Below are 23335 nucleotides of genomic sequence, written 5' to 3' on the forward strand. Positions count from 1 at the left end.
ACGCGCGGCTCTAGACCCGCTCACTGGGCCCCGCACGCCGGGCCTGGGGGGCTCGGCTGCCTTCCTGGCCGGGACTGCTGTTCGCACAGATGGCTTGGCACGTTCGCGGGACCCGGCTGCGGTGGCCTGGGTGCAGCGCTTGCGCCGGAAGCACCTGAGAGCCGGGAGTTGAACGGGTTTGGTATGGGGGCTGGGGTGGGAGCACAGCTATCCCGGAGGTAGACCCGAAATGAAGGGCCGTCCCTCGGGGATCCGGCATGAGACGGCGCTGCAACCTTCGCTCCAGTCCGCACAGTGGGTGAAGGCGTTAGGAGGGGATTTTCCCGGAGGAGAGCGCCGGGTAAGCTCTAGGCCGGGATGGGGCGCAGGCTGAGAGAGACTTTAGACTATCGCTCTTTGCTTTGCAGCCAGGCCGGAGCGAGGCGCGCCTGTCGGACCCTCTGAGTCCTGGCAGTCCAGAAGATCCGGCCGTCGGCAATGTTTTATTTCCACTGTCCACCACAGCTGGAGGGTGAGTAAGCGCCGCTTCCAGGAGCTCCGAAAGGCCTGCGTTGGCCAGAAAAGGCTCAAGCGGCAGTGGGGCTGGCGGGTGGTTGGGTTCCCACCTGCCAGGGGTGCAGCCGACAGACGGTGGGTCGAGGCGCCCCTGCCCCCCTCCTCATACCCTGCTTCAGCCTCCCGCCCAGTCGCCACCTGCCTCCTACCATCTCTCCCCGCCTGAGCTGAGCAGCCCCGGGCTATGCGAGCTATGCGAACCGCAGGGACCAGCCGGGTCCTCCCAGCACAGATGCTGGTGTCACGCCTCTAATCGGGGCTGCCCTGCCCAGGGGGCCGTATCAATCTTTCACGGTGTTTTGCAAACATCCCGAAAAGCGAAGGCAGACTAGAGAGATGGCCCGCATTGTCCTGGGCCCGACCATGAACCAGAACGACCCATTGCTGGCTGCTGTCACTCCAGCACAGGGCAATACTGCTTTGGGGCTTCAACGTCTGCTCCAGGACACTGTGGAGCCAGGTGGCCTTGCCCACCACCTCCCTGAGTGCCCTGGCCTGGCTCCTCCTCTGTGACTCACTGAGTTTCTGACCTCAAATGCCAACCACTCCCCAATCCCGTGGGCAGCCCCTTGGCCAGGTTTTGGGTCTTTGAGGGTCTCCAGGCCTTAGAAGAAATTTCACCTCAGGATCCCCAGTGTGGTCTCTGCACTGGACTGTTAGATGGTGGTAGGCTGGTGAGAAGGGAACAGCTTGAATCTCTGGTGCTCCCAGGGTGGGGAAGGGAGTAGAAATTTCAAGAAGGGGGCCCTTCGAACAGTGGGGATTAGTATGCATCAGGCAAAAGGAAAGCCAAACACTTTGGTCCTTAACAGCACCTTCCTCAGAGCAATAGTCTCAGCTATGGGACATTAGTACTTATAACTGTGAAAGCAATACCAGTACTTGGTTTTGGCAATCTATTCCTTTGATTTATTTGTGAGATGGAAGAATTTTGAAGGCCAAGAAATCCAGGGAAACATGGGTCAGGGCAAAGGTAGTGAGACACTGAGGGACCTAAGATATCTGAGGATGCTTGTTCACCTTGCCCCGGGTTACCTTGAGCAGTAGCTGAGCCTCAGCTGGCCAACAGCACAAGGATTTCAGAAGTTTGTTCTTGTTTTTCCCATGGAAGCTTTTCAGAGGTCAGTAGGATTTTCTAAAGGGGGTTAGTGAGAACCAGTGTTTAAGCATTGCCAGCTTGATCAGCATTCCCAAGGAAAGGCCAGACACTTGCCTGCATTTCACCTCCTATTATCTCCAAGGACCCAGGTAGAAAGGCTTTATAAAAAGCTCTGAGAAGTACATACCTTGACATTGTATCTCAGGCCTGGAGGGAGACCCTCTGAATGTGCAGCAGTCACATTGCTACAGTTCTGAACGTTGAGTTTGGACTGATTGACAACAAGTGGCCCACCCTTCTGGTCAAAGTGGGATAGGCCTAGGTTTGGGGCATTTTAGCAGGTGGTGCGCTGCCTGGATGACTTATGGGGAAAGCTCTGTCTGCAGGGCAGATTACAGAAGCCACTTAGGGAGAGTCCTAGCCCAGCCTGCCATGGCCCCAACACAGAGCTGCTTGCTGCTGTCAGCTCAGCTCTGTGGGCTCACCTTTTATCCCACACCCCAGGAACATCTCACTTCACAGCTGATTCTGACTGCTATGATCACAAGAATAAAAGATGGGTCTTTAAGAACCTTTTTTTCTTAATCTCTTTGCAGATGTGTTTCTAAGCCAGTTTTGCAGAAAGAGGTGTTTATTTTAGCTTAGTGATGCTGGAGAGGAGGTGATCTGCTGCAGGGGGAAAGGCTGCGAACATACCTTTGGAATATTAACTTTTAAAATTTTTTTTGTATTAATGTAGAGAGGCACAGCATGGCTCCTAATTTCACTTCTCAGATAATTTTGCTGATATTAAATTAAAAAATACTACATATAATTGCTTAGGAAATCAAAGTAAAACAAACCTATACATTGAAAAGTAAAATCCTCCATCTCTTTTTCTATTAAACCCTATTGTTGGTTTCTTGTGATCCCTTCAAGAAAAATACGTTTTTACCCTCATTTATGTATTTTTCTGTGTATATTTTATGATGCCTTATTTGTGCTGAGGTCATACTGCCATGTTATTTAGAACTTTCCTTTTTCACTTCATAATATATATTTTAAGGGTTTTCCCATGTTGACGTATACAAATCTAGTGATTTCTTTTAAACTGCTGTGTAGTATTCCATCAGATGTGCAAAAAGTGTCTACCAATGGGGACTTTGGCTGTTTCCAGATTTTTTTCTAAATTACTGTGTTGCTGAGACATTCTTTTCTCTTTACTTTGTCACAATTAAAAAGTATATTCATAGAGCAAATGCCCATATGTGCACTTAAATTTTTTATGAAAATTGTCAGATTACCCTCTAATAAGTCTGCAGCTACAAATGATGAATGGTGTGCATATTTTATTATATTTATGTCTGTACTGGGTATCATGATGCCATTTATTTATTAATCTATCTATCTATCTATCTATCATCTATCTATTTATTTATTTGCCAAGATGGTAGAAATAGTAGTTCATTGTTCTGTTTTGTTTGATTATCGACAAGCGTTAACATTTTCATAACATTATTGACTACTGTACCTATTTTAAAGTAAAAAGCCTCTTTTCATATTTTCCTCTTTTCTATTAGGTTGTCAGCGTTTGTTCTTATTAATTTGATGAAGCATCAGTCTTTTTTTAGGATTCAATTTGATATGCATTATTTCACTTAAAGCTCTTATGTGTACACAAGGTGAACTAATTTGGGACCAGCAGGTGTAAGTTAGAAGTCGGAAGCTGATTGTAATTGGAGAGCCTTAGAGATTGCATCCCATCCTTACCAGTGAAGTGCTTTGTTTCAAAAAGAAACAATTTGCTTTCCCACAAAATAATGAAAATAAGACTGCTTTGAGGCTGCTCTTTTAGGTTTCCAATGAGCTGGAGAGAAATTTTTATAACTAGGGTTTGAAGAATGCAATTTGGACAGGAAGACAGAGGGAGAAGGCTCCAGCAGAGAGTCAGGGTATTGTGGCAAAGGATGTGGCACTGGAGAATAATAAGTAGGAGGAACTCCCTTCAGTAGATAGAAGTTTTAAAAGCCTGAAGGATCTTGCTTTTTGGGGGCCAAGGTCCTTCTGAGGGGCATTGTCTGGGCATGTGGCTTGCCAGCTCCTCATGCTGAATACGCAGTGATTCTGAGACCAAAGCCCATGGCAAGTATGACATTCACTGGCTAATGGGAACTTGCTCATTTCTTTTCCTAAGAAACCATTGTGGACTGTCAAGTAAATGGTGCATATTTGGAAAATGATTTGAATGCATATTTGGGGCCAAACCGTTCTGGCTTTATAGGAGCTTTGGAGGCTGCTAGGAGGACAGTGGAAAGAACACCTTTCTTTTCAGGGAAGCACATGCAGTGCCTTTATGAGCCTGGCCAGAGGGGAGGGTTGTCCTTTGACAGCAGCCCTATGTAAGTCTGCTTGGAATTCAGGACAGCAGTTATTGGTGCAGATCTCTTGTTAATTGACATCTATACAGCAGATCCACTATGGTGCTGGTGAGCTGTGACCAACGGTAATTAATATTCATTTATAAACTTCTTACTTCCTCCTGTCCTGAAGTTCTAGGAGAAAAGTGCTGTGAAAAGCTCTTGATGTTTTGTTTCCTTCCCTACCCCTACCTTTTAACCCTTGTTTATAGAAATACCTGCAAGTAGACTAACAGGTGAGCAAAAGGAAGACATAGCAGCTTCCATTGAGATAGGAGATGAAGTAAAGACATATTGGACAGCGGTGCACCTGGGAGCTGGAGGGCAGATGAAGGCTCTACCTCAAGCCAGTGACCCTTTCTGCCTGAGTCCAGAATGTCGCAAGAAGCGAATTTGGCTGTCTTGGGGAGTAAGGTCACCACCCATCCCAGGAAAGAGGCACAACTGGGCCTAAAGTCATAGGTTATTGGGAGAGAGAGTGTAAACGAGTGGAAAAGAGGAGGTTTAATAAGAGAAGTGGGGAAAGATGCTTTGGGACTGACAGGGCTCTGTCAGAAACGGATGGGTTGGTACCTTCAAATGACTGTGTGTGGCCAGGGGATGGTATGAGGACTGGGGATCCTCTGCTCAGGCTGATTCTATTTGCTTCCAGCAGGCACCGCACCCTTTGGCAACCACTCTACAGGAGATTTTGACGATGGGTTTCTGCGCAGGAAACAGCGCCGAAACCGGACGACATTCACTCTTCAGCAGGTAATGAGGGTGTTCCCCCTTCTGAGATGTTGCTGCTTCATGCCTCGAACAACATCAAGGTTTGAGCTGCTCTTCTTTGTCTTTTCAAATAAAGCAAACCGATATGTTAACTGGATCTTTGTTTTCCTAAACAATTTATGTGTCAAGGAATCTGTTTTGGGAGAGGGCAAAAGACTTTGACCTTATGATCCTGGATAGTAAGTGAAGAGACAATAATGATTGCCTCCATGTGACTAAGATTGATAATCGGGGAACATTTCCACATCAGCAATATCATTTGAATCTTGAAATAACCCTTTTGGGAAGGCAAGTAGAACATGTTTATCCCTGGTAGGTATGAAAAGACTGGGACCCAAGAAGCTGATTGATTTATTGTTGCCTATAAATGGGAGGGCTACAATTGGAACCCTATATTGTTTTTCCTGGACCTGGGCCTCTTCTTTCTCTTAGATCTGTTAAACTTCTGGAGCAAACTGGAGCAGTCAGGAAGGTGACCCAAATACCCCTAGGCAGTTTCTGTGGGACTGACACAGGGCGAGAGTCTGCAAATTGTTTCTTTTCTTCTACACCCTATGGCGAATGCTGTGTAGACTGCTCTAATTTATATGGCCACCCTTAGATTTTGATTCCTATGAACACATTTTAATGTAAATGCATGTAAATATTTGCACTTCTCTTCTTACTTCTACTTCTTGGGGGAGCATTTAGGTTGTTAGCAAGTCTTAGCTCCTAAGTTATCAGTGGTTGAAATTTTAATTCTGTGGGAAATTTTCAAAGAGCTCTATTCTCCTTCTTCTCCCTTGTTTGATCTGTGAAATGACTTCCTCACTACTCCGAGCAAATTTGAAATATGTATCTGTTTCCTCCCACCTAGCCACAGCCTCTCACCAGTAAATATGTCTTCCTTTTACCAGTTGGAAGCTCTTGAGGCAGTTTTTGCCCAGACGCACTACCCCGATGTCTTCACTAGAGAAGAGCTGGCCATGAAAATAAACCTCACGGAAGCCAGAGTGCAGGTGAGCCTTCTGTTCAATTATTTAACTCCCTAATATTAAAACTGGCAAACTTTTTTTTTTTTTTTGACATCATGACTGCAGAGTGCACATTTGGCCAAAGAAAGCAAATGAAGACTATCTGTCATTTTCATGATGCACTTTAATAACATCAACATAATGTGGAATATTAGATTAGGTTGATTAATCGGTCATTCATAATTAACTAGTGATAATGTTCTACACTAATTTGTCCGCGTCTCTAAGGTACTAAATTACATCAATGCACATCCATTTCCTTTGGAGAAAAAAAAAAGAGCTGAGATGCTATTCTCAAAGCAGCTTTGACCACTCTGGGGTAAGGCCGGTCAATTGCAGAGAACTGTGTTTTCAGATGGGAACAGGGTAGGATCTGCTTTCCAGAAATTGCATCATGTCCAACTTTTCCCCGGCACGTGGACTCTTTTAGCAAAGTAGATCCGAAGAATATGTGCAATTTAAAAATCTTTAAACGGCAGCAGCAAGAGGGCTGCCTCAGAGATGAGCATGGGTTGTGGTGACTGTCTCTAAGCAGGATATCTTTTTAGAAGCTACACAATGATTATGTTTAAGTGCACAAACCCATCGAGTCCAGCAGATGATGTGCCCGAGCGCAGGAGGAACAGATTCCCAGTCCCGCCTCTCCAGGCGAGCTATTCTTTGAGCACAATTATATATTCATTTTATTTATGGGGTTTCCTCCATGCTGTTTCTGTTCTTTTTTATGTAGGAGCTTGGGGTTAAGACTATGCAAAGATCTAATTGTAGGAAATATAATAGTTTGCTTTCGATTCCCCTGGGTCATGTTAGTATCTCTTAAAAACCAATGGCTGAAGAGAGATAATGGAATTCTGAGCAGTAAATTGGGGGTTGTAAACAAATTATTTCCCCTATAATCAGATTATGTGATCCTGATTATTAAATCCGAACATGAATCATTGGTCATATGCGGGCAAATTAAACTGATTATTATTTGGAAATGAAAATCTCCTTTGGCCAGGATGCCGTCTCTCCTTTCTTTTTTTAATGCCAGCTTGCCAATAGCTGCCTAAAGACTGAACTGCAAATTGAGATAAATGACACAATTATTGAGTATTCAGAAGTGGAAGATCATAACTTCTCCCTGAAAGGTGTAAGGGTGAGATAGGGGTGTGACAATTAAAGCCGGGAATTGTTGTTGAGGCTGTTGTTGGCTATTATGCAAACAGACAATGGCTGTGAAGCATTTGTTTAGTGAGCCTCCATGTGGGAACATGGGCTTCGGTGGCGGGAAGGGAGATGTGTTTACATTTACGCTGCTTGCTCATTCAAATATGATTAATGTTCTATAAAGCAGGGTCTTAATCGAAGCTGATGTTGTCAAACAATAACTAAATAGGGAAATAAACGACTCCATCATGCTCTTTCCTCAGAAGCAGGCGAACTGTCAGTGCAAAGTCATTAAAATATGATAATGAAAAATAGCTCAATTAAATGTTGTTATAGCTGTGACCTTCATTCAATTAAGACGCAAGAAAGTGTCTGCATTTTGCTTTGCATTTAACTGCCCTAAATTTAGAATAGAGTAAAAATCATCATTCAATGGTTGCTGATATGTGCAATTAAAAGCCAACTCAATTAAAAAAGAGAGAAAGAAACCCGAATAAAGGAGAATGAAAATTCAGAGGTGGGAAGGGCTGGCAGAGTGCTCAGCCTCTCGGCTCAGGCACTCTCCTGGGCCAGGCTGCTGGCAGGAAGAGGAGAGGATGTCCTGGGAAAAGGAGGGAGGTCTAGCTAAGCATGTTTTTAAAGCCAGGCATTATGTCCTAGGAGAGGCAGGAAGACGTTTTGCAGGATGGAGTGAAGAGCAGCAGGATTTCACTGACCTTTGGGAATACCTTGGGTCCTGGCTGCCTGGCTGCCATGCAAATACAGTCTTGGTTTCCAAGGCTTAAAGAATTCTACACCAGCCTCTAAGAGCAAGTGAATTATAAGCCACCTCCTAGGTAGGATGGCAGAGATGATAACACTAGCTAATGTTAACTGAATGATGGATTACTATGCATGAGACACTGTGCTCAGTGTTTTTTGTGCATCTCTGTGGTAAATCTTCCTAATATGCTGGGGTGGCCACTATTATTACCCCCTAAACAGTTTGGATTAGGGCCCAAGCCAAACTGGGTTTCAAATCGCAAATCTACCACTTACCACCTGAATGACCTTGGGCAAGTTAATTGACCTCTCTGTGCTTAGCTTTCTCTTCTGTAAAGTGGAGATAGTGAGACTGTGTACCTCCTAGGGTTGCAGTAGACGCTAAAGCAGATTCACTGGGATCCAGAATTCTAAACCAGGACTGACTCCAGAGTCAGTGTTTCTAATGGATACACTGGGCTGCTGGTTATGAACCTGTCATGATGTGTAAGAGGTGATATCAGGGTTAAAGCATAGGGCTAAAGCACACTTAGGTACTCAGGCCAAACCTGCTGAAAGAGCGAGTATTTTTGATGAGGAAACTCCGGGAAATGTTTTATAAATTGCTTGATCTTAATAATGAAACCTTACCACCCCCACTTAGAAAATACATTTTACATCAAATAAATGTACCCACATAAATTGAGAATTTGCACAAAATAACACTTTACCTTTACTGCTCACTTGGATACTTCCTATGATTTAACTCTCATTTAAAATGCATGTCATACCTTCTGCACTGACCTTCTGACCCATCCGTGGGTCCACAGCTGCAGTTTAGAGAGCACTGCTTTGGCTGATATCTTGGCAAGGGGAAGCTGTAGCTCTGTGCATCTGTTGCAAGGTGAGCTGTGAGAGCTTGGCCCAGGGTCCAGGCATTTGGGCTTGGGTTCTGGTTCCCTCCTCGTGTCTGACTTTCCGACTCTGTTGGGTGTGTTTTCCTTTGGGGACTCAGGTTTGGTTTCAGAACCGAAGGGCCAAGTGGAGAAAAACAGAGAGAGGAGCTTCTGACCAGGAGCCAGGAGCAAAGGAGCCTATGGCAGAGGTAACACCACCACCTGTGAGAAACGTCAATTCCCCACCCCCTGGGGACCAGGCCCGGAACAAGAAGGAGGCCCTGGAGGCCCAGCAGAGGTAAGGTTGGCTGGACCCCTGGATCTGGAGGGCCAGTGGGTACACAGGTCTGGGAACTCATGTGATTTTCTTTCCCCCCAGCCTGGGGCGAACCGTGGCTCCCACAGGACCTTTCTTTCCCTCCTGCTTGCCGGGAACCCTCCTGAATACTGCCACATATGCCCAGGCCCTGTCACATGTTGCCTCCCTAAAAGGTGAGTTTGGCTTTACTGGCTGGGGATTTTCTGGACTGGATTCTGGATATTATCTGACTGTCTAGCATTCTCAGGCCCATCCTTGCACCTGGGCAGGTGTAGCTCCTTTTCTCTTTTTGTCAATAATAGGCAGGTTACGAACAGCATCTATTTCCACACATGCCATCTTGCTTGATTTCCGCATGTCCTGAGAACTTAGGTGAATGTCAAGTATCACTGTACCTGGTGGGGGCTTGTCCGAGAGGTGGTCGTTTCAAAAGTGACTGCTCCATGTTCGCAGATTGCTGCCTGTCATGAGTAACAGTTTTAGAAGTTAACCTGAAGCTGATGAGTGAAGCCTGTGAGGAGCAATTGTCCCTGTACAGGAGGCCCCTCTCTACATATGCAGCTTGCCGACCTGCCAGCCTGGGGAACTCCTAATGTCAGAGGTCGGAACTGTTAGGATTTGTGGTTTTCCAAGACTTGCTCTCCTCTCAGTGGCTGTTGTTGTCTAAAGGATGGAAATTAGTAGGGGTGTTTTGCCAGGCCCAAAGAAAGGAACTCTTGTGGGCTACTCCTTGGGGATTTCTGAGAAACCACATTGGATGAATGGGCCCATCCTGTCTCTCTCAATTCCTGGCTCCAAACCTACTCCTCCTGCGATGCTGCCCAGGAGCAGTGCTAAGCCTCAGAGATGGTCTGGAGGAACCAAACCTGAGTATCCGATGGGACTGGGGCCTTGCCTGTCACATGGGGTCTGGAAGGTGGAGGTACAGGTGCAGCTGTAAGCTTTTTCCTGATAATAAATGATGGGAGAGGCCCCCTCCAGAGTGTCTGTTTATTCTGTATTAAAGTCTAGGGGGATGAATGAGAGCATGGTGGAGCCCCTCTGGGGAGTCTCCTGAAGGAGAACAAAAAGATGTTCCAGGTATAAAGAATAGTACATGCAAAGAGCACTGGAAGTAGGGAGGAGAACCAGGTTTGTCTGGAGAATAGCTGGTATGTCAAGTGCTCATGGGTGAATGTCCAGAGACAGATGGAGGTGCCCGGCAGGGGCTAAAGCTTGAAGGTCCTGAATGCTACGCTCCTGGATTTGGACTTTCCACTGTAGAAGGTGGATCCTCAAAGCCCAGAGCCACTTCTGGGTGGTCTAGGAAGCTGGGCAAAACCCTGTGCTCAGATGGCTGGCATGGGTGGACAAGGCTTAACACCATCCAGCTCTGGGGCCTTCATATTTCTAGTGCTTCCTCCAGCGGCAGGGTCTCTGTGCTCCAGAGGCCACATAGAGCCCCTCACAGAGCAGACTTGGGACATGTCCACAAGACACAATAGGCTGATAGGGCACTATAGAGGTGAGGTCAGCCAACTGGAAGGGGCTTCTGGAAGGAAATTATCAGTGAGACTTGAGTATCAGCCAAGGAGCTGGTCTGGGCAGAGGAGTAGTCCTGTGTCTATGTTGACTCTTCTCTGCTGTGATGAGGGCCAGCTCAGTTCCTGAGGGGAGCCATCTTTTATAAGAGTTCTTTACTTGCCTCACTCCAGCCTCATGAATTGGAGGCAATTCCCACATCTCTTTGCTGTGACAGCCTGTGGGCATCTCTGGCTAGCCAAGCTGAGGTGGCTGAAGGAGAGCCGAGAGGGCTACACTGCTGGGCAGGGAGGGCAAGACTGTCTGCAACTGGGAGGTCACGACAGAGCAGGACCTTGTGTCTCCCACACCCTGACCCAGGAGAGAGGCAGGGGTTGGTAAATCTGTCAGCCCTCCTTTCTTCCTCATTCCTACTCCCCTTGGCCCTTCCCTAAGTCTTCCTGGCTGGCTTCGTCCCCAGGGGGCCAGGGCCTGCACTGTGCTTGCCTCAGTGGAAACACACTTTCCTTTCATACTGCCCTTGCCATGGGGGTTAGGGGATGGGGGACTTAGAGTGTGCAGGAACTTGCAGAGGTGACAGAAATCACAGTGTGCTCACCAAACTGGGATGCATATTTGTGCATTGTATTGATATTGATTAGACAGCCTGATATCCCTGTGAGAAGTTTTTCTTGACTGTAGTCAGGGGGACGATGCTTGCTGGGGCAGGTGACACACTCAGATGTTTCCAGAGCAAGGCAGGAAATGAGTGCAGTGAGCATGTAGACGTTGTCTTTGCTTCCCCAAATACAAATGAGCTCTTACTTTTCTATCTTTCTTTATTCTTTCTTTCTTTTTCTTTCTTTCTTTCTTTCTCTTCTTTCTTTCTTTCTTTCTTTCTCTTTTCCTTCTTCTTTCTTTCTTTCTTTCTTTCTTTCTTTCTTTCTTTCTTTCTTTCTTTTTTGCTCTTACTTTTCTTGAAACATGAGGCCCTCTTGGTCTATTTGTCATTTTCCCACTTTTGAGAGAGAGGCATGGGGAAAAGCCATACTGCTCTACTGTCAGAAACAGTTATTCAAAGAGCATGCTAAGGGTCACCTTCAGATTTGGGCTAGGCAGAGGCGGGAATGAGGATGGGCTGGGGAATTTTTATCACTCAAGGGTCAACTGTCGCTCAAGCCAGCTGACCGTGGCCATGGGAGAATGCGGACATACCGTTGTCAGAACTATTGAATCTTTAGGAGAATCTGAAAATCTGGCTTTTTATTAGAAATAATCCCATGTTTTAAAGGTTGCCTCCAAGTCTTTGGGGCCAAACTGGTACATCTTTGGTCAGACCAGCCTGTTATTTTGTGAGGGGGCACTTTTCTTCTGCTCGCTCCCATCTCTGCTTTCTGTGTCCTTCTCCCTGCATACACAGTTCCTCCTCCGGCCTTCCTCCCTTCAAAGTTCTCCTCCCGTGGCTCATCCTGACCCATTAGCACCGTAGCCCATTCCCAGCTGGCCTCTGATCAGCTGGCTTTTTAGTCTCTGGTAAGCTATGTCATGGTAGAAAAAGAGGGAAATGAGTGGTAACTGAAAACCTCTTCTGTGGTCTGCCAGGTGGTCTCATGTTGTAGACCCACGTCCTTCTCACAGGGCAGGAAAGATTATAAGGAAGGGCTCTACAGCTACAGGCAGTGGAGCTGGGGTCATTCTGAGATAATGCTAGGATTGATTGGGGCTATCTCTGTGTTCTAAAAGTTCCTGACTCCGTGTGGTGGCACTTCAGGAAGGGAAGAACTCTGAGCTAGAAGTCTCTGGGGCTGCCTCGGAATCTGCTGACCAGCACAACTCTGCTTTAGTCCAGGTGGGCCTGGAAGTCCCTGGAGATGTGCTTGGGGAACTTGGCATCTGCCTCAGACCTGGGGTGAGAAGTGTGAACCTTCAAATCAGGTTCTTAATACCCCTGGGTTTGATGCTTGATGATTTTGTGGAATATCGTCAAATGATTTTGGGCCAAGGTGGCTTTCTGACTCTTGTAGCCCACATCTTCTCACTCTCTCAGGTCTCCCCAAGCTAACAGAAATTAAGAACATAACCCAATTTGGGCCCAAGAGAGGAGCAACCCAAATTTTCTAGGGCCCGACTCAGTGCTGAGGACCTCTGGGCTGTAACCTGGCCTCTTTCACCTTAACTGCACTCCCAGAGGTGGCTGGGCAGCCAGATACTGGCAGAGCTGGAGGCTGAACCAAGGTTTCCTTCTCTCAGACCTGAGATCTGCTTCTTAGGGGCTGTAGGACAACTAGGGCACTGCCTCAGCTAACTCAGAGGAGCTTCATGTAGATGGTGCTGAAGCCACCCTTTTGGGCTTCTAAGCCTATCCTTTTTAAAATGAGAAACTGAGACTCAGGGAGAGGGAGTCACTGGCTTACACATGGCTTATTCAGGCAGGTCTTCCCTTTGTGGTCTAGGCTGTTCTCTGCAGGATCCTGATGCACCCTTTCTTCCCAGCGCCATTTATTCATTCATTCCTTGGGATGAGCAACGCTAGTAGGGGCCTTGGATCCCCACCCTGCCTCTCCCAGCAAGTGGGGAAAGCCATGAGTCCATAGCTATGAGATTCTCCCAGGACTACCAGAGACAGGGCCAATGTGAGCTGAGTGCCGCAGCCAAGCTAAAGATCCCACTCCATTCTGTAGGCCTGGAGGAACTTGCAAATGACCCAGAAGAAATAAATCAAAGTGATCTTCAGCTTCTAGACCCAAACCAGTGCTCGTGTCTCCTTCCTCAGGCTTTGTGGTCTTAGCAGGACCACACAGCCTTGGACAGCAAGTGTCCTGGGTAGGCTGCTGAGGTTCTGGCCTTACCCAGACCTCATACTAGGAGCTACTCCCCCGAGACTGCAAACCTGCATCTCCAGTCCAGGGCCTGAGTAACCAAGTTGAGGCTCTCGTGCTGCATCAGCACCTGGCCAGAGTGTGAGAACAATGCAAGGCTCTCAATCCCAGGGCATGATTATTTCTCCCAGGCATATGGAGCACCCCAACTAGTGGTCCCAGAACTCAGTGCCTAGGGAGCATTATGTATAGTTACAAGTCGAAAGACTCTGCTTTGAGATCTTGGTTCTAGGCATTGCTGTGATAGATATGAAGTCCTTGTCTGGGAAATACTGAGAGACTCCTCAGGAGTGTTTGTGAAGTAGCTTGGGGGTCATTGAGATACAGTTTGCTGCGTTCTCTTAAGTAGTGATCCTTGAAGCTCTTAGTTCCTTTCATGTAGTTTTATGGGTATTCACTTGCCTGAAATATTTTTTGCTTTGAATGTGCTCTGAAAATGGAAATGCTTCTGCAGTACTGGCTATCAGCTCCTGAGCAAGTGGCACTCGGGGGAGGAAAAGGGCCATCGGGTGGGTTGGGGGCGCTGGACTCCAGAGCACAGAGTTGGGTTGGACTCCAGAGCACAGAGAGGCTTTCGTGGTAATGCCAAGCTCTGCCTCCCACGTGAGTTGGGTGGACAGTCCTAGCCCTGGCAGTTCTATAACTATAGCCCAGAACATGCCAGTGGATCTGGACTTTCCTTTTCAATCTTTAAATCATGGGGGCAAGTGGCCAGGAAAATGTGAATGGGGCAGGCCACTTCTCTGAGCCTTAGCATACGGAGAGAAGTCAGCAGCAAGAAACTCTGGATTATGGTTATATTAGGAAATTAGAGAGACTAATTTTGATTCCTTGAAGATACCCGTTGTGAACAGGGACTTGGAAGCAGGTGGAAAGCTGGGAAAACCAAGTTCAGGCTGTAAATTACCCTGTTTTTGGACAATCTGCCCAGCTAAGAACTTCCACAGCACACACTATAGCTCAACTTGGTGGTTCTGCCTCAGCCTCGGGCGCGAGGGCAGAGACCTTTAGGAGTTTTGCCCTCAACTACAGTCCTGTCATTCTGGGGTGTTGTGCTCTGCTGCCAGGTTCTCCAGCTTAATCAGGCATCTGAGATGCAGTGCTGAGGCTGCTCATTCAGTATTCTTAGTGTTGGGGGCATGCCGGGAGGCATATGCATGGGGGGAAGTGTCTGGATAGGTCACAAGGTTGCTCAGGCAACAGAGAAGGATAGGAAGTGGAGGTACCCTTAATGGACAGGAGGCCATGGCCCTTCTGTGGTGGCTGGTTAAGCAGAATGTCCACACATAGAGGTGTGGCAGACTAGCCTCTGGGCTCTGGTAGGCAGCCCCTGGACAGGCATCAGGCTGCCCCCATCAGGAAGTAGGGCAGCTGGCTACCTTAGGCCAGGAATCCGCTCACTGGGGACAGAGCCAGGTAATTGAAAATCAGGCACTTGTGGGGTTTTCCTTCTTTAATTATCCTTTAATTATCAAGCAGCCAGTAGCTCAGTGGCTTCAAGCAAGGGCTCTGGGTGGCCTGCCTGTTTGAATCCTCATTCTTCATTTTCTAGCCTTGTAAGTTTTGAGTAAACTCTCTATTTCTGCTTTCTCTTCTATAAAATGGAGATCTGATCATCATAGGACTGGATTCATAGGACTAAATGAGGAGCACATGAGTGAGAACATCCGAGACCCTTAGGACAGTGTGGATAGTGTGTGGCACATGAGAGGTACTTAGTAAATACTACCATTTATATTAACCAGGTTCCTCTGTTCTCATTTTCAAGTTACTGGGTCCCACTCACCTTTAAAAGACCCACCAGAATGTCTGCTTCTTTCAAACTTCTCCCATTTCTCTGAACTTAACTGCTGCTCACATTCACCTTTTCTTATAGCCCCCATTGTTCCAGTTTTTAGCAGTGATGGGGGTTCCTTCCTGTTCCTGGTATGATTTCCTGGTCAGGCACCCGTTCCCTCCCCCTGCAGCTTCACAAGCTGCAAAGTGCTTTACACTCTGGGATGGTCAGGGAGGACCCATCCCAGCCAGGCATGTAGTTACTGTGTTTCATTATTGCGTGTGCCTGGAAACTGTCAAATAAAAAGGCAGCAGGACCCTACCCCATGCAGGGAGGGTTTGCATAATAATAATGGGTGTCCAGAGAAAAAGCCTTAGCAGCACAAAGAATTTTCCTGTGCTGTCTTAATGGCCAGGCTCGTGTTCACAATTCATTAATGCAAAGGAGGTTATTAATGGCCAAGGGAGGTGCTTGGGTTTGTTCAGGGGAAGTGCTGGTCACAGGACAGGCAGTGCGCTTGGGGGCTGGAAAGCCACATTCAGCAGAGGCTTGGTCCCTGGTGCACGTAGACCAGCTGCCTCTAACCTGTGATTCAGAGAGCTGGGTGTGAGGTGAAAGCTAATTACAGCTGCCAGGGAGAATTTCATAGCTCAGTCTACGATCAGGCCCAGAGTCACAGCTCCTCTCCAGATCTGGGTGGAGGCATCACGGCTGACTTTCCTCAAACAGAGGGAACAGGAGGAAGGGTGGGCCACCCTTCTGGACAAGGCCGGCATGTGAGGGCACTCAGTCCCTGGTGTGGCTCCCTGGAGTCAGGCCTGAGGTAAAAGAACAGCAGCGAGCAAGGGAATAAGGTCCCGTGCCTTCTTACTCTGCCCACTCCAGGGGAAGGAGGTGGCCCCAGCTGTCCCAGGTGAGGCCCTGCCTGGGAGGAGCCCGGAGGCAGACTGGCTGTACTCGAAGTCTTGGCCATACCTGCACTTCTGTGACTGTGCTTGGTCAATCCAGGTCTTGGATGCTGTGAGGGCTGAGGGAAGTGCTGTATGAGGCACCTCCCTTGGTGCTGGCACATAGTGGGTGCTCAGTGGATGTTAACAACTGGAGTAGCAGTCTTGGGCCTGCATCGAGCATGTGAGGGCAAGGGGAGGCAAGGGGCAGGGTGTCCGGTGCTGGGAAGCAGTCTGGCTATGTTGTTCCTGAGAGCAAGGCATCTTAGTTAGCCAAGATCCTGTCCTTCCTCCTTCATGTTGGCCTTCACCCTTGGGCTTCCAGGCCAGGGTAAGGTATCCAGGTTATGAGACTGGAAGAGCTTTATTGGCCAATGAATATTTACCCACCAGGGCTAAACTCAGCCAGAGACAGCCTCTTCTTCCCCTGAGCTCTCTGAAAGCATACACCCTCCCATTCCTTTTTAATCACTTTTACCTTTTTTTGTGATTTTTTTTTTTAAAAAACACAAATTTTAAGAACAGAAAATTTGTTTTGTGAAATGTAATAATCATTAGAAAAATTTCAAAGAACACAGATCTAGAGCTTAATGAACAATTTTAAGCACCTGTGTAATCACCCTCTGGAAATTTGCTTGTATCCCCAAAATCCCTGAATCCGTGTGCCCCTTTCTACTTCCCCTAAATAAACCCTTTGCTGACTTTTATGGTAATATAGTTTTGCCGACTTCCTAAGCTGGCTTTCTGAAACACTATTGTTTAGTTTTTACTTTTTTGAACTTTATGTGTATAGAAATATAATTGGAATTATACAGTATGTATTTTTCATGTCTGGACTCTAGCTCAGCATTATGTTTGTGAGATTTATCTATATAATTTGGTTTAGGTGTAGATTCTTTAGGATATTCTATGTACAAGATCAGATTATCTGCAAATAAAGACAGTTTATCTCTCCTTTTACAGTTCTTATACTTTACATTTCTTCTTCTTGTCCAATTGTGCTGGCCAGAACTTTTAGTACAATATTGAATGGAAGTGGTGGTAATTGATATCTTTGTTTTATTCTATTTTTAAATAACAGTTTTATCGAGATATAATTCACCTGCCATACCGGTCATTCATTAAAGTGTACAAATCAATAGTTTTAAGTATATCTAACAAGTTGTGCAGCAATCACTACTATCAACTCAGACATTTTCATTACCCTGCACCTGTTAGCAGCCACGCCTCGTTTTTCCCAACTCCCCTGCTCCAGGCAACCACCAATCTTTCTGTCCCTATAGATTGTGGACATTTGGCTATTGCTATTGTGGAAATTTCATATGAATGCAATCATAAGATATGTGATCTTTGTCTCATGGGAAACTCTCAGGGTTTCACAATTGTCTCTGTTGTCCTTTTAAATTTTCTAGATATTCGGTATCAACTAAAGATATTTTCTTTTTGCCTTAGTTTTCTAAGAGTTTTATTCTAATTATTATTTTAAAAAATCATGAATATGAATGGTGTTGAATTTCATCAAATACTTTTTCTGCTCCAGTTGAGATGATCACATGATTTTTCTTTCTTAATATATTAATATAGTAAATTACGTTGATTGATTTTTTTAATGTTAAACCAACTGTGCATTCCTGGAATAAACCTAAATTAGATGTGACAAGTTATGAATTTCATAGATAGCTAGATTTGGTTTGCTAATATTTTGTTTAGGGTTTTTGCATCTATTATCATAAGGAGATTGGCTTGTGATTTTCTTTTCTTAAAATCTCTATTCCAGGTTTCAATATTATTTTACTTTACCCCAAAACTTAGTGTAATAAAAGCAGCAGCAGACCTGCATACCTGTTTTATTATCTCTCCTAATCTGAGGACTAGGTTGGCTCAGCCGGGCAGTTCTGCTGCTCCTTTGCCTGGGGAGCTACAGTCAAATGACAGCTGGGGCTGGTACATATAAGATGGAATCCCTTCTGGGTCTGGTGCCTTGGCAGGGATGCTGGGAGGCTGGGAGCTCTCTCCCTCCACCATAGAAAGCCTGTGGGAAGGGGAAGGATGGCGGTTGGGCCCCAAGACTGTAAGAGCAGAAGATGCCAGGCCTTCTTAAGTCTTATACTCAGAATAGGCACAACGTTGCTTCTGCTGCATTCTATTAATTAAAGCTGCTCACAGAGCCAGCCCAGATTCAAGTGGAAGGGACTGCACATGGGTATGAATACTGGGAGGTTGGTTCATTAAAGGTTCTCTTCAGATACTGACTGGCACAGGTATCAAGTATATTCTGGCTTCATGACATGAATTGGGATGCTTGTGTTTGAACATTATCTTATTTCCCAATCCTGGCTATAAGTACTACAGGGGTACTGGCCATATCTGACTCACCTCCATATCTTCCCAAGTCTCTCACCTCTGCCTCTGACACAGAATTTGGTACAGAGTAAAAGGTAGTGGAGTATGAGGAAAGAAAGAAAAAAAGTCATGCTGCCCTGGGCCTGGGAGATGATTCTCACTTAGGAGACTCTGATCTATGACCCTGGCCCTATACCACTTGCCACCTGATGGACCCCAGGAACTACTGGACCCTGTTGTTCTTCATTCAATACTCACTGAGAAACCTACTTTGCCAGACTCTGAACCAGGGGCTGAGCATCTGGTGATGATTAGACACATCCTTACTGTAAGAAGCTGGTAGGCTGGGGGTGGTCTTATGAAGAGAAAGATAGGGCAATAAATAATTCCATCACATGTGACACAGTCATCTACTCTCGCAGAGGCAATGAGGATATGCACGCTGTGGGGGAAGCCCTGAGGAAGGAAGCATGGGGAAGGCTTTCCAGAGGAGATGCTTGAGTTGGGCTTGAGTTGAGCTGAGATGGAAGTGTAGGAAATGTAAAGTGGGTGATGTCACTCCAGGCAGAGAGAACAACACTAGCAAAGGCACTGAGGCTGGCATGGCTAGTCTGTTGAGAAAAAAGCAAAGCGTGAGATTAGACGGAGCCATAGTCCTGAGAGAGGATGGCATGGCCTTGAGGTGAGCCCAGGCTCTTTAATCAGACTGGCCATGGCCCATAACTGCCTCTCTCTCATTGTGGGGTCAACTCATAGCAGATCCTAATCTCCTTATCTGTGAAATAAAGGTCATGATGATCATTTCTAATAGTGGTGGTAGGGTGTGTAACTGTGCCTGGAACATCCAAGTGTCTAGTAGGTGCTGGAAATTATCAAGATTATGATGATGAGGCCTAGAGATCACTAGGGATCTGATTAGGTTTGGGTTTACAAGGTTTGGATTCACAAGGAAAGCCCCCTCCATGTCTAGCTGATGTCAGGAAGACAAGGGTGGTGACTAAAGAGCTGTAAGGAATCTCCTTGATAAGTATGTTATTACTGCTTCCAGAATTCAGTGGGAGAAACTGAAGCCCAGAGAGGGGAATAGGACTGCCTAAGGTCATACAGTGCATCTGTCAGAAGTAGGACAAGTCAGGGACCTAGGTGTCCTGACTTCCAGCCTCCATGCCCTTTATTGATTTGGTTTCTTTCACATGCCCCTGCTATCATCCTCTGGCTTTTAAAACTGCAACTCACTTTCCAGAAGCCATTTCCTATGGGTGCTGATGGGTTTCCCCTTCCTGCTAATCAATGTGGCCCTCGAGTGCAGGGAGCTGAGCAGAAGGTTTCTGGCTTGTGCTCAGTCAGTGGGAGAAACCAGGTTCTGACTGCTGCTGGAAAGAGGGAGGGCAATGCTAATGGGCATTGGGCTAGGACGCGTGCCCCTGCCATTCCTCTGGCTGTGCCAGGGTCTCTAGATCTGGGTGCTGTCACTATTTGTTTGCCCCTTCAGAGACATGCAAGCTGAACTGGGAGCTGGGCACTGGCCCTGAGACTGTATCCTGGTTGGTGAGCCCATTTCCATTAAGGAGCGTTTGCTGAGCAAATGAGATGTCAGGATAGTGAGTGTACAGTCACAGCTGGAATGAAGATGGGTGGGATTTAGCATCGGTTCCACCAGAATAACCTGCCAAATTAATGTGGGGATTTTGACATTAATCAGATTGGGTAACTTTGTTATGACCACAGTTTTCCTTTCTGTGGATAGTTGAGGAAGCTTAGAACCGGGAAGATGGCAACTTTGAGGAACTAAAATATGCCAGCTTGGTCAGGAGAATATGCCAACTCCCTCCCTTTCTTGCTTTCTCAAATATTCAAGTGTTCGCTTTGTACCAAAATGAAACATTTTAGTTCTATGATCAGGAGTGTAGAGATGAGGGTGGATGAATTGTACTTAGAGCAAGTTTGGGAAGTGAGGTGGGTACAAAAATAAACAACTCGTGGTAAAAGGGCAACAAAAACCATCAGACAGAGACGGGAGAAAGTACTTCAGGGGATCTGTGGTAGAAGACGTCTAGTATGAATTAGACCTTGTTGTGTTTTTGGTTATTATTGGTGAGCACATTTAGCCACAAGATCTATATCTAAATATTGTTCGCAACCGCACCAATTCTCACTCAAACACTTCTTGTGAACCGTAAGGAATTGGTGTTATGACTCACAAAATTGTTTTACTATAAAGCAAAAAGAAATGAGGTTTAGTATTTGTATTAAATGTCTCATAAACCCACATATCCATTTCCTTGCTCAATTCTGTTACCCTCGGACTGAACATTCAATAAGAAATCAGTGTGCAAGAGCTCTATTTGTAACCAAAATTGTAGCTCACGTGCCTTTTTGATGAAAACGTGCTATCGGCAGAGATGAGACAGAACTAACTTAATTTTTCCTGTCAGTCTCTGTAGTAGATCAATTAAACTGCCAAGGAGATCAAATATTTCAGACTGTATTTATTACATTAAGTATTTATGTTTAGGCCAAGCCTTTAAAGCATGATGTCATATAGGAATGTAGGCCGATTAGATCAATTCAGCAGAATTTGCTGTAACTTAATGGAACTCTAATTGTGTGTTTTAATTTAGTGTCCAAGAGGTAGCATGTTCTCCAAACAAAACAATTTTCAGGCTGCATTTAGTGGCCAGATAGGTCTTGCATAGACTTTGGCAATAGCAAGTTGGTAAGGTTAGATGGAAGAAGTCGTGGCCTTTTAGAGGCTTTGCCAGCTGCTGGGTTGGTTACTTCCCATGCAAAGGGAATGACTGACTGTGATGCCCACAGAATGGGAGATGGACAAAATGTTCCTAGTAGATTTTCTATGGTGAGCCTGTCAGTGACTACAGTGTAAACTGAGGCCATTGGCATCATGGAGTCTTAGCTGGGTGTGTAGACACATCTTCATTCCTTAGCAACTTCAGTGGGATTCTCTTCTAAAGGAGAGCATCTGTTCCCATCATCCGAATGAAAGGAAATAGGAAATCACAAGTAACAAAAAAGACATCATTTTGATGAGAGTAATATCTGGTCAATTTAGAAAGAATAGAAAATATAATAAGACGCAGAGAAAAAGATCATTCATAACCTGTTACCCAGAATCAACCAGTATGAATATTGGGTATTGGTACATTTGTTTTTCTCCCATTTATAAAACTATATCTCCAATAAATTTGTTAATTTATAACTTATTTGGAAGTTAAATAATTTTAAATTAAAAGTTAAAATTTATAAATATTTTCTATTTCTAAATAAATTTATATATGTATATATACACCTATAATCCCATGTGGATATGGTAGGTACATGGCTGTACATATATATACATATACACATATCTACTATGTGTGCATATATATTATGTATAATGAATGTGCATGTATGTACACAAATATACATATACTAAAGTGGGATCATATTGACTTATTGTTACTTAACCTTCTCTTTAAACTTAATATTTTACTCATATGTTTTACGGCACTAAATATCCTCCTATAAGATAATTTTATTATAGTTTCAGTGTGTTCTATATGGACAACTATAACTTATTCAGTTAATTCCCTATTATTAGGCCATTAGGTTACTCATAGTTTTTTGTTGCTATGTGCCACTCTGGGATGATTGTCTCTCTAGTTAATTTAATTTTTAGCCCATCCATGATTATAGCTTTTTGATTGATTAAAAACAAACAAACAAACAAACAAACAAACAAACAAACCAAGAGCTCCAAATCTGGAATCTAGTAATTAAAAGATGAGACTTTTAAAGTTTGTTTGGCTTATTCCTCAAAATTCTATTGACAGAGAAAATTATTCTACTTTTTGGTCAGATAGGAAAGGCTTCACAGAGGAACCGATATAACCGTGGAGATTGTGTGAGCATTGTGTGTAATGCAGGGCAAAAAGAGCAGTACTGGTGAGAATGCTACAGCACAATCATTGCCTTGTGGAGGGATCTCATTGCTTATCCTGGCTGTCCTCTGGGGTGATGCTCAGAGCAAGCTGAATTCTTTAGCTGGTCGTTGAAACAAATTGGTAATTGGAACAAGCTGTGACTTGTGACTTAGAATTGCCCTTTAATTTGCACGGGGTTATGGAAATAATAATTTTGAGGATTTAGTATCAGGTGCTTTATAGAATTTCTCCCAGAGGTAGGTGTTTTACCTCCTCTCACAAATAGGAAGCTGGACTTGGAGAGATGGTGACAAGCCCCATGACTGTTAAGTTCCAAGCCTAATTCCTTCCATCTCCACAGGCTGCACCTACCTGGCTTTCAGATCCCAGAGTCCTGTCATCACTCTCATTTTATAGGGTTTTGATAATGGCGACTCCATTTTGGGGTAGACATTTTCTACAGTGTCTTTGTCACTTCCCTGACCCAATAAAAAAAGAATGCTGAGCCTCCTTCACAGCCAATTCAGCATCGCCCCACCACTAACAGTTGTAGGTGTGTCGTGGTTTTCAAAGCTCTTTCAAACATCATTTCATGTGACAGTTCCTGCTGTCACCAGTGATGGCTTCAGGCCATTCTGAGGTGTGCTGTTTTGCTTGTCCTATACTAAATGGCTCAAGTACATTTTGAGTTTTTTGTCTGTCTTATAAATTTTTGTCTCTCTTCTCAACATTACCCATTAATGTCTGCCATTGGCAGCCACATTGCTTTTTAGTTTGTGACAGTCTTGTAAAGCGGACTTGTGTTAGAAGTGCCCTGGGAAGAATCTTTAAGAACTTGGTGAGGGCCTCGAGGGTGCTTTTCACAGGAAAGTGCATTTGCTCTGGAGTCTGAGTTTTCACTCAGGAATTATATGTTCATCTGCTGCCCTGAGTATCACAAAGGACGAATCTCCATTTTGTTACTTCTAGTTTTCAGTAGTGTGCAAGCCAATGAAATTGTTTGGGTAGGAGACGTAGGGAGAAATCT

General features: G+C 45.3%; 1 protein-coding gene across 1 annotated transcript in view; it reads left to right on the forward strand.

Moving 5' to 3' along the window:
• Positions 1-477: 477 nt before the first annotated feature.
• Positions 478-23335, forward strand: part of DRGX (dorsal root ganglia homeobox) — a 29703-nt gene continuing 6845 nt past the window's right edge. The window contains exons 1-5 of the mRNA XM_016140932.2: positions 478-511; positions 4706-4803; positions 5718-5819; positions 8740-8918; positions 9000-9112. Of these exons, the coding sequence (XP_015996418.1) occupies positions 478-511; positions 4706-4803; positions 5718-5819; positions 8740-8918; positions 9000-9112 (526 nt within the window). The remainder of the gene's footprint in view (positions 512-4705; positions 4804-5717; positions 5820-8739; positions 8919-8999; positions 9113-23335) is intronic.

The sequence above is a fragment of the Rousettus aegyptiacus genome, unplaced genomic scaffold (assembly GCF_014176215.1).
Source record: "Rousettus aegyptiacus isolate mRouAeg1 unplaced genomic scaffold, mRouAeg1.p scaffold_m13_p_6, whole genome shotgun sequence".
NCBI classification, from domain to species: domain Eukaryota; kingdom Metazoa; phylum Chordata; class Mammalia; order Chiroptera; family Pteropodidae; genus Rousettus; species Rousettus aegyptiacus.